Raw genomic sequence first — 16,216 nt, 5'->3', positions numbered from 1 at the left:
GAAGCTGCCTCACTTCCTGCTTCTGAACAACCCCCCTGATTTTCCATGCCACAGGCAGTGACACTTTCTAAACCCCAGAATTCCAAGAACTGCAGGATCCATCAGGAGCTGGGTTTACAGAGCATTTTAATCAGGGTGCAGAATAGATGTTGCAATTAAAGAAAAAAAAAGAGTGGATAATTCCTGCTGTTGTACGGAATCAGCTGAATTGTTTGGGAGATGGGGATGCTCGTCAGCAAGGATATTCAGAATCTGTAAAAGACTTTGAAATGTGGGGCTGTTTGCAAAGTTCACATCCAGCAGAACATCTGTAAAACTTACGATCATCTGGTGCTAAAGAGGCAGCTCACATCAACAGCTATTACACTGTGATTTTCACAGAATTCTGGGCTCCAGTGAGGGCTGGAGAACTGTCTGCACCAAGCTTGGGAGAATTTCCTCCTTTTGTGTCCTTTCAGCATGGGAAAACAAACGCCACTGAAGCTGGCACGTGCGTGCTGCACTCGAGGGGGCTGAGCAGGGCTGAGCAGTCAGTCCATAAACCCTGGGCTGCACTTCCATCCCGGGAGCTGTGCCCTCGTGTTTCCATGGGGATGCCACACCTACGGAAAAACGCAGTGGTTTGGTACCAGTGACACCTTAATCCTGCAGAGATCACCTGCCCAGCAACACACAGGCTCCTGAATGGATGAAACCATGTTTGCAGATTTGTTCTTCCCCATTTTCACTTGGCACATTCCCCCAGTGTCACCTCCAGCAGGACACAGGTGTGTGTCACCCACCCTTGGAGGGAATGGGAATTAGGGGGGGATTCTGCTGAAGTACCCTTCAGATATCCCGACCAGTTTTGCTGAAGACAGGAAGGACAAAATATTGAAGTGATATCATTATTCAAGCACAAAACCTGGGTTTTTCTAGGAAGCTTCGGGCTCTCTGCAGTTTTTTAGGTGGGGGATATAAGAGGTAACTTTGCCTTTTAACAAACAGGTTTTCTAAAAGTGCTTCCCTGAAAAAAACTTCCTTGTCCAGAGGAACACAGTGCTTCTTCCTGCCTGTCACTGCCCTACTCCAAGGAACTGTCTCCAAACTCCTCCTAAGGAGGAATGGACTAATTAAAGGATCACCCAGCCAAGCAGAGGGGCTGGCAGGTTGATCAGGAAGAGGGCCAGGTTACAACTCTGTGTAACAGCCTTATCTCTTCATTTAGAGTCTGTTCTTCCCCCCTCAATGGGAATTCTCAGCTGCCAAGCATCAGACAAGCTGTAGAAACAGGATTTTTATTAACACATCACTGCAACATGCAGCTATTTAACTGTCTCCCCTCTTCTTCCAGTAAGACATCAAATTAAGGTTAAACTTTCAACTTTTTAAATATAAGGGCTTTTCCCCTTTTTCAATTAACACTTCTGAGGTTTCAATACTAGGAGGAACAGAGCATTGTTTATATTTCTGACCCCACTGGATAGTATCTTTCCTGTTTCATTCTTGGAAAACCAAAGCTCTGGGAAACTAAACAAAAGCTCAGAGCGTGGTGATGAGAGCAGTGAAAGAGCAGAAACACAAGAGAATCCTTTAGGGTGGCCTCCCAGAAGTCTCCTAAATTTTGCTCCAGATTGAATGGGCTGCTGCAGGTGTCTTATTCCCATTGGTCCATTTTGCCCTCAGCTAAATTAAAATTAGCTCCCAAGTGGGGTTTTTTTGACTTAGAAAGATGCAAACTGGGTTTCATGAAGAAAACTTTCAGCCACTGTAAACCAATGCACAAAACGAAGAAACAGTGTTTGTGCACAATTGCATGCGAAGTTCTGCTCTTGGCCTCAAATTCTTGCTGCCAGGTGCTCAGAAGCTCAGCTACTTCTCCTGTCTTCCCACCCAGGACAGAATATCCTCTGCTCAGGTCAGGGAGGGAATGAAATCCAGCTGTAATAGCTGATAAACTCAGGAGTCTCTCACAATATATGGTCTGGAACCTCGCTCTATTCACAGACCAAAGGGAATGGTTTTGCCCAGTTCTCACCCTCCCAAGGATGGACCTTCAAAATCACCCTGATTTAATTCCCCCTTCCTCTGTACTTAGCAGTTATCCTACCTTCTCCTGGAATTCCTGGGTCTTTTCCCTCAGGAGATCCATAGATCCTGTCAGCCTCCCTGGGCACTGCTGACTGACGGCCCTCTGGCTGCCCCCTCATGTTCCTCTTGTATTTCAGCATCCTGGGAAGCACCTCCTTCTCCCACTGTATCCACAGCTCTTCACCTCTGCCCTTCCTTTACCCTCCCCAGCTCTGCCTTTCCCAGCACCATTTGGGCTGGGTCTTCCCAAAGCTCTGCCCAGTTCATCCCAGTCCTTGGGGCTGAACTCAGGATGCAGCAGAGCTGGGTGTGGGCAGTGGGAGTGGGAATTTCTCCCTCAAACACGATGACCCCTTTGCAATTACTGATATCTTAAAATTGCTCTGGCTCCTTTATAAGTCCCATCCCATTTCCCTTCCCAGTCATCAGAGTTAAACAGAATTTCTCTTCTTCTTCTTCTTGCCAGTCTCAGTCTTGCAGCCCAAATTTCAGCTGTTTACCTTTTCCACAAATATATACAGTCAGTCCCTGGGTGATAAGAGAACTTCATCCCAAAGAATTGGCTGCTGGAATGAAACTACATTGATATATAAATGTGAGTTCACAGTGATATGAATTAAGTGACTGTAATTCACAGGGCCCCATGTTTTTACTGGCATCTGCCAAGTAACGTACTTGATTTTATAAATTACAGATGTCCTTTTTTTCCTGTGAAATCCTCTTAGTGGGAAACTCCAATATTTTAAATAGCTGAACTACACGCTGCACTAAAAACTGGCTGGGTTTAAATAGGATTTTAAATCTAGCACAGCCTGTAAATAGACTATTTATAAACAGGGAGCTTTGTGTATGTTTAAACTTTGTCAAGTCTTCTAAAGGGGGGGAAATGCCAGCCTGACATTCCTGCAGTCACTCACAGGATTTAAAAGCTGTTGGTGTTGCCCAAAATATTCTTAAGATACATTTATATGAAATGCACTGATTTCTGTTAGTTGTCATTAACTCTTGTGCTAGGAATGAAAACAGACTGTATTCTCTGAAAAGAAGAGAAAATACACCCAAGCCACCAAGTAAAGCATCCACCTTGATCTCAGCTGCTTTGCCAGGCAGTGACAGAGGTGCCAACAATATTTGTGCCACTTTGGCAACAAACCAAAGGATTTTAACAAGGTCAAAACCTGTCCAAGTAATAAGAGATTGATAAGGGGTAATGGCTCTGGGTTTTAATGCCAAATCTGTTGGAATCTGCCTCAATATGTGACTGTGCCTGAAAATTCTTCATTCAAGGAGTGTAAGAACTTCTCTGCTGGAGTGGACATGAAGATCTGACACCTCAAGGCTCCCTGCTCTCACTTTTCCCACAAGTTCTGCTAAACACCATGGCAGCACCTCCCAAAGGAAGCTGATGTGTGAACTTGCAGTTGTAGAAGTACTTAAAAGCAGAAATTCAGTCCAAACCCAATCCTTCAGACCTTAATCCTGCCTAATCCTTTGGCAGGACCTTATTGGAGGCAATTTATTTCACAGTCATTCCAAGTAATTGTTTTAATGTAGGTGGATGGTAAACAAAGGGAGGTTTTCTTTGCATGCTTGTGAAACTTTTAACTGATGTTGGCTAAGAGGGGGCTTCATCTACACCCTATAGTGCATATTTTTTAAAGTAGCTCTCATTAAAAGAGATTTTTAGAGCCCAGACATCACTCCTGCTCTGAAAATCAGATGGTTTGCAGTGGACAACTAAACATCCAATGCCCTTCACACCAATACGTTCTATTTTCAGTCATTATTAACACTTCACAGCCCTGGCACTTCGGCTCCCTCCAGGCACGATGCAAATTCCTCTTGCAAGAAACAGCTCAGGATACAAGGAAGTGGATCGTTAAAGTGTTCATACAATTTTTTAAAATAGCAGTAATCGAGCAGAAATTAATATTCAAGAGCCACTCAGCCTGCAAGGCTTCATTTCCCCCTTCAGAAACATCGACTCCTATTGGTTCAGTACTTTTCTCTCAATGAATTGAAAACACTGGGACGTTCCACTTAAAATGATGTTAAAATGTATGGTAAACTTTAAAGAACCTTTCAGTATACTTATTAAACATTTCTTCACTGCTGTTGATGTGGCCCTAGAGTGGAAAAGCATTCATTCAGAGGAAACATTTGTTCTGGAGTCCAATTATTATTGCATTGTTTACTCTGGGGTTATTTTAAAGCCTTTTGGCTGTGAGGAAGCTCAGAGGGGACCTCCTAGATCTGAAAATCCCAGCACAAGCCTTGCCAGCATTTTGGTTGCCAGCACACAATGCCAGTGAATCTTGTAAATGAACAAACAGAAGAAAAATGGAAATGATTTGGGACTTCAAACTAATCCCATTATGGGAACAAAGTAGCCTTTGTCACTCAGGAAGAATTTCTGTAGCACTCACCATAGTTTGAAAAGCTCAAGGTTAGGTCATATTGTTTATAAGGCAGCTCCTTCCCAACTACTGCAAGGTGTAATGTTCTTTTAAATCCAAATGTCTCTTTAAACACCCAACTTCTGTGTCTAATTCCTAGAAACCCTTGAATATCTAGAAGAAGGAAGGGAAAACTGTGTTCTTTGTTAATAAAGGGGATGTTTTGTGGAGGTTGGGAGATTGAGTTTTGCTCCCACTAAATCCCTTCCTCTTCAGGAGGGATCTGTACAATGTGGGTGCATTCGTGCTCTTCAGACTGATCCCTGTGCACCCCTCAGACAACAAAATTCTTCCACCCTGACCTGTGAGAGACACCAGGGTGCAGCAGTGCAGGTGACATGGACGTGCCCTGACGCACATAGAAAAAGGATTGCAGTCTCTCAAAAGTTAATTAAATCCTATTATTATTTTTTTAAGTAGGAATGCCCAGTGTGAGTAATAGTTGTGGTTATTATGTTATGCTTTTACTTCCCCTAAAACAAACACAGATGTGGCAGAAGTGGATACGCTGGAGAAACAGCAAATATTCTGGAGAAATAACAAATGTCCTGGAGAAATAACAAATATTCTGGAGAAGTAACAAATGCTTGGGACCCACTGAAGGGGCAGAATTCAGTATGAGTTTTATTCATCACAATAGCTGCAATAAGTAACCACTGAGCACTATTCACCTGTCACATTTAGAATGGGAACGTGCCCATTTCTAGCTGCCTCTCTGCCATCCTGCTTTCTTTGTAGAAATTCTTACTTATTCTTTGCAGCCACGCTACTTTTTTAAAAAGGGTATCAATAATAATAAGGTGTTGTTTAAAGTTTTTAGTGAATCAATAGGGACCCAGATTTCCCTAGGAAAATTCCACAAATTGCTAGGAAGCTGAAGTTTTACTTTGCATTTCCACGCTGGAATTCAGCTCACGAACACAGTGTGAGCCACCAAAGCAGGCAGGGGAGGAAACCTTCAGCTGAGACAGGAGAACAGGACAGGAGTTGCTTCAGACCACTGGATAGCCTGAGAAATCGCATTTTCCTTATGGAAATCGCACTTTCCTTTCCTTTCCCTGTGCTTCCCATTCCTATCCCCAAAGTGTGTGTCCAGCTGTGAACTGAACCTGTATTTCGTGGGAGATTGGAAGGGGAGGGCATTGCCAAGTTGCTGTTCTCTTGTTCATTTTCTGATGGAAACCATATAATTCCTACAGCTCTTGTGTGCTTCTGCTAAAAGCAATCCTGTAAATCCATCTGTGCCCTTCTGCACAGAGGAGGAGGAATTTCCTTCCCAGCACTGATGTCCTGTTGCATTTGCAGGTGATGGACTGTGCCATGCCCCTGATCGGGGAGCACCAGACCGAAGACAGGCAGCACATCACCGAGTTAGTCGTAAGCAAAATGAACCAAATGTTGTCCAAAACTCCTATTCCATCTCCTCAGAGACCCACTGCCACTCAGCAGCCTCAGGTAGGAGACTTGGGCTTTTCAAATAGAGCATCTTGGTCTATCATTTTCAGCTCAACCTTTTCCTCTGAGAATTTGGACGCCTGTGGAACATCAAGGATCTGAGAACCTACCAACACATTTTTATCAGTTTGTTATATTTCAGTGAGATTGTCTCCAAATAGAATCAAGAAGTGCAAGTGTTGCTGTGTTTCTGCCAGGAAATGATCCCTGTGGGCTTTGTACTGTTTCCTTTCAATCCCATATATAAAATATCATGGAAATACTAAGAAGCTCTGTCATGGAGAACCCTTGCCCTGAGGATGTCAGAAAGAATACTGACAATAATTCTTGTTCTTGTGAGAAATTAATTACATGATAATACTTTTTAATGTGCTGCAATTCAGGAAAATACCTTAGAAATCTAGGAAACTCCTGAAATATGTTCAGCATAGTAGAAAACATGGGTCAAAGGTTGCAAATAGATGCATTTCATTTATTTTATCTTGCTTGGCCTGACAGTTAAAGTGTGGGGATGCAGAGTTCTGCCCCTGGCCTTGCCACCAGCTGGATTTCAGGAATCACCTTTTTGTCTCCATTTCCCTGCTTACAAAGTGTGGGGTTTATTTTACTGATCCTTTTAATAACTTCAGGGAGTGTGGCATTTTTGTAAAGGGCTCAGAGAACAGCAAAGTTTGGAGAGGTGTGGATTTGCTGGGTGGAATTTGATGGATAAGGAATTGGGTGGGTGTCTGTGCCCAGAGTTACAGTCAGTGTTTAAATAGAAACCAGTAACGAGTGGTGACCTGTGGCTCTGTACCTAAAAGATGCTTATAAACCCTTTTTTTACCAAGACTGAGTGGCAGGGGTATGGTTTTAAACTGAAAAAGATTTAGATTAGACACCAGTTCTTTACAATGAGGATGGTAAGGAGCGAGAACAGGTTGTGCAGAGAAGCTGTGGGTAAAATCCATCAAATCCACCCTGCCCATGACCTGTCCAGGGCTCTGGTGCTGCCCTGGACCTCTGCCCTCCACAGGGATCAGCTGAACCCCAGAATCAGCCAAACTGTAAGACAGGAATTACCAAGCCTAAATCAAGGATCTATTTTTGCTCCCAGCAGGCTCCACACCAGGTAAACAATTTGAGAACAGTTTTGTGGCACACCTCAGACAGACCAGTTCTTGAGGCAGAATGACTAATTTGTTCTTCAAATATCTCATCGTGCCTTAAGATATAAAAATACCCTGTCCCACATGAAAAAAAAAATGGTGTGGCTTCTATTTATGTTGTAGCCACTTGAAACTAAGCACAAATTTGTTTCAGCCACAGAACCACATACAATGGAGAAGTTTCCATCCAACATGGCTCAAGTCCATTGTAAAGGGCACTCACTGAGAGAGAAAGACAAGAAGGGGGAAAAATAAATCACCTGGTGCCAAAATAGTTCCTTTTCGGAGCAGCAGTTTATCCAGCAGATTATTAAAAGGAAGCAAAGAGGCAAAGCTGGAGTTGCCCAGTCAATACAAGTCGACATAAATCAAAATTTAAAGCAGTAACAGGCATCACTGTCACATTAATAGATTCACACTTGATATTTCACATTTTGATGGAAAAAAAGGTAAGGTCTTGGGTAGGCTTTCCTGGATTTCTGAGCAGCCAAGGGAGGAGGAGGGTTTACTGTTACTGCTGCCATCCAAAGGAACTGGCTCTGTGTTGTGTGTAAATAAAGTTTCCAAGCATTCCCAAAGGAAAACTGCCTACCTGAGTCCAGAATGAAAATAGGATCCAAGGAGCATTTTTAGAAGGTTCCTAAATTCCTCAGTCATTGCTGTCACTCAGCATGTCCATGGAAAGGGTTTTTTTCTCTGAAACCAGAGTTTTTGGATGAATGTAGAGATAATATTCTGGGATGATGGACTTCTGGTAGGTTCCTGTTTGATTTAGGTTATTCCTGAAGGATTCAGCCTTTACTGATGGCAGCAGGATGTTATTCCACATTAACCTTCTTTTCCTTAGCCTATCCTTACATTATGGATTGCACCTGAGCAAAAAAAAAAAGCTGTGAAAACCACAGAACCTTCAGAATATTTGCAATATCTGTTAGTTTTCCTCTCAGTTAGTCAGACTCTTAAAATTGGCCTCGTTATACCAGTTTAGGGCAGGTAAAGGGGACCTGATTTTCTGCTGAAGATCCTGTTTGCAAATCCCCATTAATCTTCCCAGCTTTAGGGGAAAATCATGAAACACATGTTTAGAATTTAAAGCAGACAACTCCTCGTGTGTAGTTCATTTTTAGCTGGGTTTTGCTAAGAGTAAAATCAATCTGTTAAAACAAAGCTGTCCCTTTCAGTTTTGAAATTTTTCAGTTCTCCTTTTCTAATGTGAGAAATTATTTCCTATTCTTGAGAAACCCCCCGTTCATCTGCAGGGCAGGGGACACTGCCCATTCCTACAGGTGACACAAAATGCAAAGCCAGTGATTTATCCCAAGTCAGCCTCGTGTGTGTGTGTGGACATGGCCTTGGAAACCAAAGTACTGGAGGTGTCAAAGAGTAACTGCTGTGTTTTGCTGCTTCTGCTTTTAAATGAGCAGCCTGTGGTAAATCATACAGCTCCAGATGTGCCACATCTGGAATTTCCTTATTATCTGGGGGGTTTAAAAGTGTTTCTCGTCTAGTCCAGACTGTAGCACTGGGTGGATTGTGCATACAAACCTGCCTCAGTTTACAAATGCCCACAGTGGTCAGTCCCACTCCAATTAAGCATCCATCAGAAAACAAATCAATGATTGGGAAAATCAGCCTTTGTTTAGCACTGGGCAGCCAGGTCTTGGTGGGAATGGTTGGCCCTGCAGTGTGCTTTGAAGGCTGGCAAGGCTCTCCCTGTCACAGTGCCAGAGGGAGCAAATTCCAAAGGGAAACCTCAGAGGGGCAGGGCATGGGGTTGTTAAACCCATTAAATCTGCGATATCTCAGTGGGGAGATTTTTTAAATATATGTTTTGTACTTTACCTGTTTATTTACCTATAAACACTTGCCCAGACTCTGTAGCAGGTTCTGCTGGTGCACAGAGGGCAGAGGGGCTGGGCAGGAGGAGACTCAGGGAAGTTCTATCTGTTAAAACTACATATGGCCAAAAAAATCCTCCACGAAATGAAGTTTCTTCTATTATTTACAAACATGATAGCTTGTTTTACCCCAAACCATGCTGAAAACACATAAGAGAACTTGATCTAGGAATATGATTTTAAAAGTTTTGCATAAACTCTGCCTGCTCTACTTGCAGGCAATAAAACTGTGGAAATCTGAATTTACATATTTTCTAACCTCTTTGACTGCTTTTGACAGGTCTCTAGAGAAGCCTTTTTCAAATTTTTCCTAAAAATCAAGTAAATAGGCTCAACCACCCAGTGAATAGCCAGTGGGACCACTTATCTCTGCCTCCAGGAAACACCACTGGCCAAAGTTCTGCTCTGGGTTTGCAGAGCTCTGCAGGAGGTGGCTCAGTGCAGGCTGGTTCAGGCTCGTTCCTGGACAATAATATAAAGCAATGATGTCAAACAAATGAAACAATAATGGCCAAACATCCACTCAGAGCTGCCCATCGGGTGCTGAGGTGAATTGTGCTGGAGTAAATTCCGCAGAAAAAATGACATTGTCCATGAGAATCACCATAAAATGCAAATGTTTGTGGGCGTGTGAGCAGCTGGAGCTGAGGGAAATCCTGTTGGGAAAATGTTCGTTCAGTCCTGTTGCATTATCCACGAAAGAATAAGGGATTTGTTATCCTTAATGGAAGGCAAGAAGGAAGAAGTGTGTGCTCCAATATCCATAACATGATGACATCACAAAGAGCAGAGCATTCCCAGCCACATCCTGGTTCTGTGTGGTGTAAAAGAAAGGAGTGGCACAGTGCTAATAAACCAATTACAAACCCAATGTATTCTCCATTCCCTGACCCTTTCTATGATATTGTTTATCCAATTTTATTGTTCCATGTCCAGAGAGAAAATTGAACCATGTGTGGCCATAGCGTAAATAACAAAAAGTGTGAATTCTAGAGAGAAAAGCAATCCACCAGCAAACTCCCTGCTCCTGGGTTTCCATAGGATTGGCTACAGTTCTGTTACCTTCCCTCTCTGGGATTTACTGGGGATTTCTTAAAGGAAACTGCTTATGATGAGCAGCAATTTGCTTCAACTCACTGAAGTTTTGATGATGAGCAGAAAATGCAGCCATTTGGTTTGACCTTAGCTGAAGGGAACACAATTAATTGGGAAGGACTCCCTCATGGAGTTATATGGAAATGGAGAATTCAGCATTAGTCTGCTTGCTAGGAGTAAACTTCTCTGCATGAAATTTGGGGTGTGGGCTTATCCCTAAGTTAGTTTTCGCTTTCACAGTCTCATAGAGGTTCACTTCAATTTCCACCCTTGATTAGAAGAGGAACCCTTGATCAGAATAGGAGCTGCCTGATAAAATAAACCAATTAAAAGGCCACACTGAATTATCCTGTGTGAGAGAGGGTGAATGGAGGGGCTCACTGAGGGCCCTGCAGAGCAGATCACCCCTCATGGAATTAGGTCTGTCCTAACAGAGGGATTTAGGACAGCTTGCCTTCAGGAGGTTGCTAAATGACCTAACAACTCCCAAACCCACTCATGCTGAATTTCCTTCTCTTAGGAAGAGATTGAAACAGGGCATAAATGGCCATCACGAGGCCATAAAGCTGCTGTGGAACAGCATCTTAAATACACTCGGGATCAGCCTGACTTCTCTTTGCTCCAGGAGGGCAGCACAGAGACCCTGCAGAAACAGGATTTTACTGCATCCCTCTGCAGTAGTTTCTCTTTCCGATTGTTTCTCGTTCCAAGCTCTCCCCTGAGGTTCCCCTGAGTGCCCCAGCTCTGCCATGGGCACACAGAGTGTCCGTGTGGAGACCAACTGAGCACTTTCTGTAGTTTGCTTGAGCAACCCCTGAGGTTTCCTCTGCTCCTCGTGCACCTCACAAGGTCTGTGGGCACTCTGAGAGCCATCAGTGCCTCCAAACACCTCCCTGGCTCTTCTCCACCACTTCCCCTGCCCATAAAAGTCCTTTTAAATCGCAGTCCTTGGTAAGATAAATTACAATATTTAATATAATTAAGTAATTTCTCATCAAAATATTTACAGGCTGCTTGTGGATGCCCTCCTAAATATACTGGTAGAGAATTTAAACCACTGGCATCAAAACTCACATAGAGCAAGGCAAAATATTGCTGGGGCACATAAATCACACAACACGGAATGCAAAACCTTCCAGAGGGCATTTAAGTCAAAAGCCATTCTGAAAAGCGTCATTTTTGCTGGAGGTGGTGCCCCCCTCACAGCAGTATTTTGGTTTTTTGCATCCCAGCGACACCTTGTGGATTTTCTTGTGGAATCAATGAGCTGGGGAGTTCTCTGTTATTATTACGAGGTTTTACATCATATTCCACGAGCCGAAGCACATTAAGAAAGGTACTTCCTGTATATTTTACAAATCAGCAAATTCTCCCTACTCGAAAATTTTTCATCATGTTATTGTAATGCATTTTTCTTAATTTCTTTTCATTATTTTAACATGGAATGTATTTTAATAGGCTACCTTAATGTGCACAAATATAAGTATGTATATATATACACACACACACACAGTGTTTATCTGTGTGTGCTTATTTTAATCAAAAGGGGTTTTTAAACTCTTAGCTATTTTATGGTAGTGAAAATATAAGAGCAGCTGTTACTCTTTCAGGTCCCAATATAAACATATGGAATTAAGAAAAGCAGCAGTAAATAAACAAGTAGGAGCCTGGGCCCACCACATCCTTGTAAAAGGCCACATTTGGGGCACAGTTCATGCCAGTAAAATTTATTTATCACAAGTATAAAATGATGGGGGTTTTTTTCCTACACTGAGGTTGTTTTGTCTGCCTTGAACAGGGCAGGTTCTGCATGTGAGGCACAGAGGCCACAATGGAGGCAGGACTCAGCTGTAGCTGCTGGATGAGGGATGTTCATGTATTTAAAACAGTCCCCATTTCATTAGCAAAGCTTGATTTATTTTAAACATTTGAACTCGACTTGCAGGTACTGAAAGGTATCAAAACCACAAAGTTCATGCAGGAAAATAAATCCTGAAACCTTTAATATCGATAAGGACACAACATATAAATATTTCAGCAGAAATTTGACTAACAAAGAGATTGTGAAAGTGAAAAGAACTGATTTAAAATCGTTCCTGAGCTCCTGCACCAGCAGATGGAGTGAGAGCCAAGGGAGGCACAGAGGAGCTGCTCAGAGCTGGTTCTGAGTCTCCCCTGACCAGAGGTCCCAGGTAAATAACTGGGGATAAATCTCTGCACAAACGCTCTGGGGCTGTAGCCCTGAATGTGTCCATCAAATGAGGGTGATTAAATCAATACACAGATAATGGTGATGCTGCTCAGCTCGGTTCCATGCGCCAAGAACCAGCCAAGGGTGCCTTCGCAGGGCCCTTCTGAAGGGATCTGACGGCCTTTACATATAGAAGAATATACTGAATATATTAAAGGTTTAGGGTTATTTGGTCAAAGTTTCTACTGACATCAACAGAAATTTGTCCAAATGAAATGAAGCTTTCTGGGTGTAGCCTGATTTTTATTATTTTTTTTAAATTTCTGAGTGCTCTACATTGAATGCATATCACCAGCAGTGTACCTGGAAAAATTAACTGATTTCTGCAGACAGGCCAGGCAAACTTGGTAAGAGAAAAAGCTGCTCACGAAAGTACCCACTAGAAGAGAATCCCAAAGGAAAAAGCCCCTGACAGGGTCAGGCTTCAGGCCCAGGAGGATTTGGGTGACCTCAGTTGTCTGTAGGATACAGTGCTTCAGCCTTAGTACTGATTTTGTAACTCAGAAGGCCACAAAGTGCTGGTAAAACTGAAAAACAAGACAGGTTTTGTTTTAAGTTTTGTTTGTATTAAGTACTTAATAGATACTTTTCCACATTTATCTTAAAGATCATAACAATAATATTCTCTTTTGTCTTCATTCACATAGCAAAATGAGGCTTTTCTTAACTTTTTGTTACCTTCTGCCACATGATCTCCTGATCGTCTCACAGTCTGCCAGTGGTGTTGGGAATTCTGACACTCCATGCTCCCTTCCCTCAAGAAGAAAGAAAATAATTGGGGTTTAAAGCAATCCTGAGCCCACCACGATGGAGTGGCCTGTCTGTTCTTCTGTGAGAAGCAGCTTTTTGGTCCCACAGGCATTTTTTTGGAAACTGCAAAAATTGTCCTCATTCCATTCTAGAGCAAACCCCATCCTTTTCCAAATCAGAGCAAGGGAAGCAGTGATCCCATCGTTGCAGACCAGGGAAGAGCTGCCACAGACACAGGACAGGAGAGCCCAGGCTGGATCTCTGTTTTGTCTTAGTGCTGTGATTACCATCATATATAACATCCTTTGATTTTTTTGTTTTATTTTCATCTATTTTTACTCTCTGATCTGGTTTATTTAAGCTGAACCTAACAGACATATCTTTTTTTTTGGAGGCTTTTCCTTGGTGTCCCTTCCTTTCCCCACCCCGTGGTGGGTGTTTCCTCTCTACTTTTTTTTGTTATTATTCCCTGTCTCCACTTGACTTTTCTGTTTGATTTCTCTGACCTTTAAATCATACCCTGTTCAGCAGGGCTGGCTGGCTTTTCTCCATGTTTAACTTGCAGGAATTCTGCCCCTCTCCCCAGGCATCCCTGCCATGGTTTATTTTCAATAAGGACCATGTGCTAAAAGTGTGTCAAAACCTTTAAACAAGGCACCAAGAGAAATTACGGAAGAATCCAAACCAGAGCAGCTCATTTCCATCTACTCTTGATTTGTCCATAGGAAAAAAAAATAAGCAACCCTCACACACAGACACACTTCCAACTCTGGAATGTGGTGATGGACTTCTGGAGCTGCCAGCAGAGCAAAGTCGTCTTCAGCTGCTCCAAAATTCTCCTCCAGGGTCTCTCAACTTCTCACAGAGACTCAGGGGGGGTTTCAGAGCTCAGAGCAGCCCCCAAAGCTCCTGTGGGCGGCTGTGGGCTGGAGCAGCACCACGGGGAGCACGAAGAGAAGCCATGAATGGTTGTTGTGTGTGGCTCTTAGCAGAGCCCTGAACTCCACTTTAATTTGGGGAGGGCTCAGGGGTCTCTCCCAGGGCCTCTTTTCTGCATCCCCTCCCACTCCACCGCTCTGTCACCCTAAAAACACAAAATGTAGATTCTCAGACCGGACTTGAGGCTGCTGCATGATCTTTTTTCCAGACTCTCTTGTTTCCAAGGAGAAACTTCAGCTCTGAGTGGATCCAGTAACGATGGATCTCTGTGGCTCAAGGTGAAGTTCTGCAGACCCGAAGCCCCTCCTGTTCATGCACGGATCTCTTGTCGTCCCATATTTCAGAATAGTCATAAAAATAACCTACTTTTTGTTAAGACTGGAGGGGCAGACACAGCACAGCATCACCCAAAGTCCCTGGGCTCAGGGGTCAAAGCCTTCCCTACGATTTCCACCCTCAGCACAGGATTTGTGCACTGTCAGCCCCACCTTATCCAGTGTGAATGCGGAGGTTCCTCTGTACACTGGGAAAGAGAGAGGAAATTTCCTTGCCAGTCACAGGATGTTCCCCTGGATGTGCTGTACCCTTTCTCCCTGCTTTTCCATCTGCCTTTGAGCTCTTCCCCTGCTCCAAACTCCCATCCCACGCAGTGTCAGCACATGGGGGAGCTCGCTGCTATCCCAGACTCCACATCCCCTCCCTGTCTGTGGGGAACAACCTTTTCCCTGGGAAGAGCTGCCTGGAAGCTGCTGTGCCGCTGCGTGGTTTTAATGTTCCCTGCTCCAAAAGCAGAAGTGGAAATCTGACTTCTTCAAGCAATAAAAGAGCTGCATCCGTGTCCAGTGGAATTATTGCCTGGCCGTGGAAGGGAGTAGAAAGCTTCAATAACTGATGCTACTTCAGAAATTCATTTTCCCTAATAAATCAACATCCTACTTCTTCTCCAGAAACCTCATCAAATTGAGAGGTGGGGGTTTTTTTTGTTCAGCAGAATAACAGAAAATAGGGCTGGAATGGACAGTGGGATTTCAGCTGTTCCAGTATCTCAGGGAAACCTCTGGAGAGTCCATGGGAACAGCACCGAGTCCCTGCTGGATGCTCATCTTCCCTGAGCCACCTGCTCTGCTGGGAGCATCCCTGCCCAGGTGGGGTTGGAAGAAAAGAGATCTTAAAGGTCCCTTCCAACCCAAACAATTCTATGAGTCTGATTTTTAAGATCTTGTGTAAAAATACTCAAGCAGGAAACTATTGTCTAGGGAGTAATTAGTTATCTAGCAATGGAAAACAGTCTATAAAATCTAAGCTAGAATACTTTTTAATGTTTTTTTTTTTTAAAAAGCCCTTTTCAGTGCATTTTTTTAAAATACTATTCCAAGTAAAAATCTCACTGTTTTGCTTGTTTTCTGCTCTGAGCAGTCATTTCCTACCCATTATGGGAAAAACTCTAACAGGTTTTGCAGAGGTTCTTTGGAAAGTTGGTTGGGCAACGACAAAAGCTGTTCTAAGTTTTTGAATTCTTTATCAAAACTTCAGCTTGAAAAAACCCCAGGCTGGCCCCATTTTTGCCGAGTGTGTTTTCCACACAGATTCCCTCAGTGCAGAAGGGCAAGGCTGGGCAGTGGAACCCCAAAAACCTCTGAAGAGCAGGAGAGACCTCTCCTCTTGCTGCCCCCTTTGCACAGATAACAGGAAGGTGGATTTTTTTAAACTCATCTCTCCATGGTAGCTGTCACTGTTTCTCTCAGTCCACAGGGAATATAAAAAACAACAAATAGCAAAATCTTTGTCGTCCTGTTCAGTGGCACGCAGTGGGGCAGATAAATCACCTGAGCCAGAGTCACCTGGAATAGGGGAAGGTCTGAACCAGCACCCAGGAAAAACCCCACCACACTCACTGCACACGGAATGGATGAAGCAGGAAGCACCAAGTTACTAAGAGGTTTTGTATTTTTGAATGCTCCACTTCAGGATTTCACTGCTTTGCTGAATTGTACAGCACGTGCTTATTTGCAGCCCAGTTTGACTCAGTTTATACACATTTCTTCTTGGTTTCCATTGGCCTTTGGCTTGCTTTTTGCCCCCAGTTTCTGTTTATAAAACCCCTTCATTTTACTAAACTAAGCAGACAGGTTCTTCCAAAGGCTGCAGGCACAG

General features: G+C 43.4%; 1 protein-coding gene across 1 annotated transcript in view; it reads left to right on the top strand.

Moving 5' to 3' along the window:
• Positions 1-16,216, top strand: part of SYN2 (synapsin II) — a 153,613-nt gene that overhangs the window by 125,071 nt on the left and 12,326 nt on the right. The window contains exon 10 of the mRNA XM_042026718.1: positions 5,832-5,981. Coding sequence (XP_041882652.1) covers positions 5,832-5,981 — 150 coding nt within the window. The remainder of the gene's footprint in view (positions 1-5,831; positions 5,982-16,216) is intronic.

This window comes from Corvus kubaryi, unplaced genomic scaffold (genome assembly GCF_017639235.1).
Source record: "Corvus kubaryi isolate FWS band 111438036 unplaced genomic scaffold, C.kubaryi_AGA036_p1.0 37285, whole genome shotgun sequence".
Lineage (NCBI taxonomy): Eukaryota > Metazoa > Chordata > Aves > Passeriformes > Corvidae > Corvus > Corvus kubaryi.
This window is presented reverse-complemented; position numbering and strand designations above follow the sequence as displayed.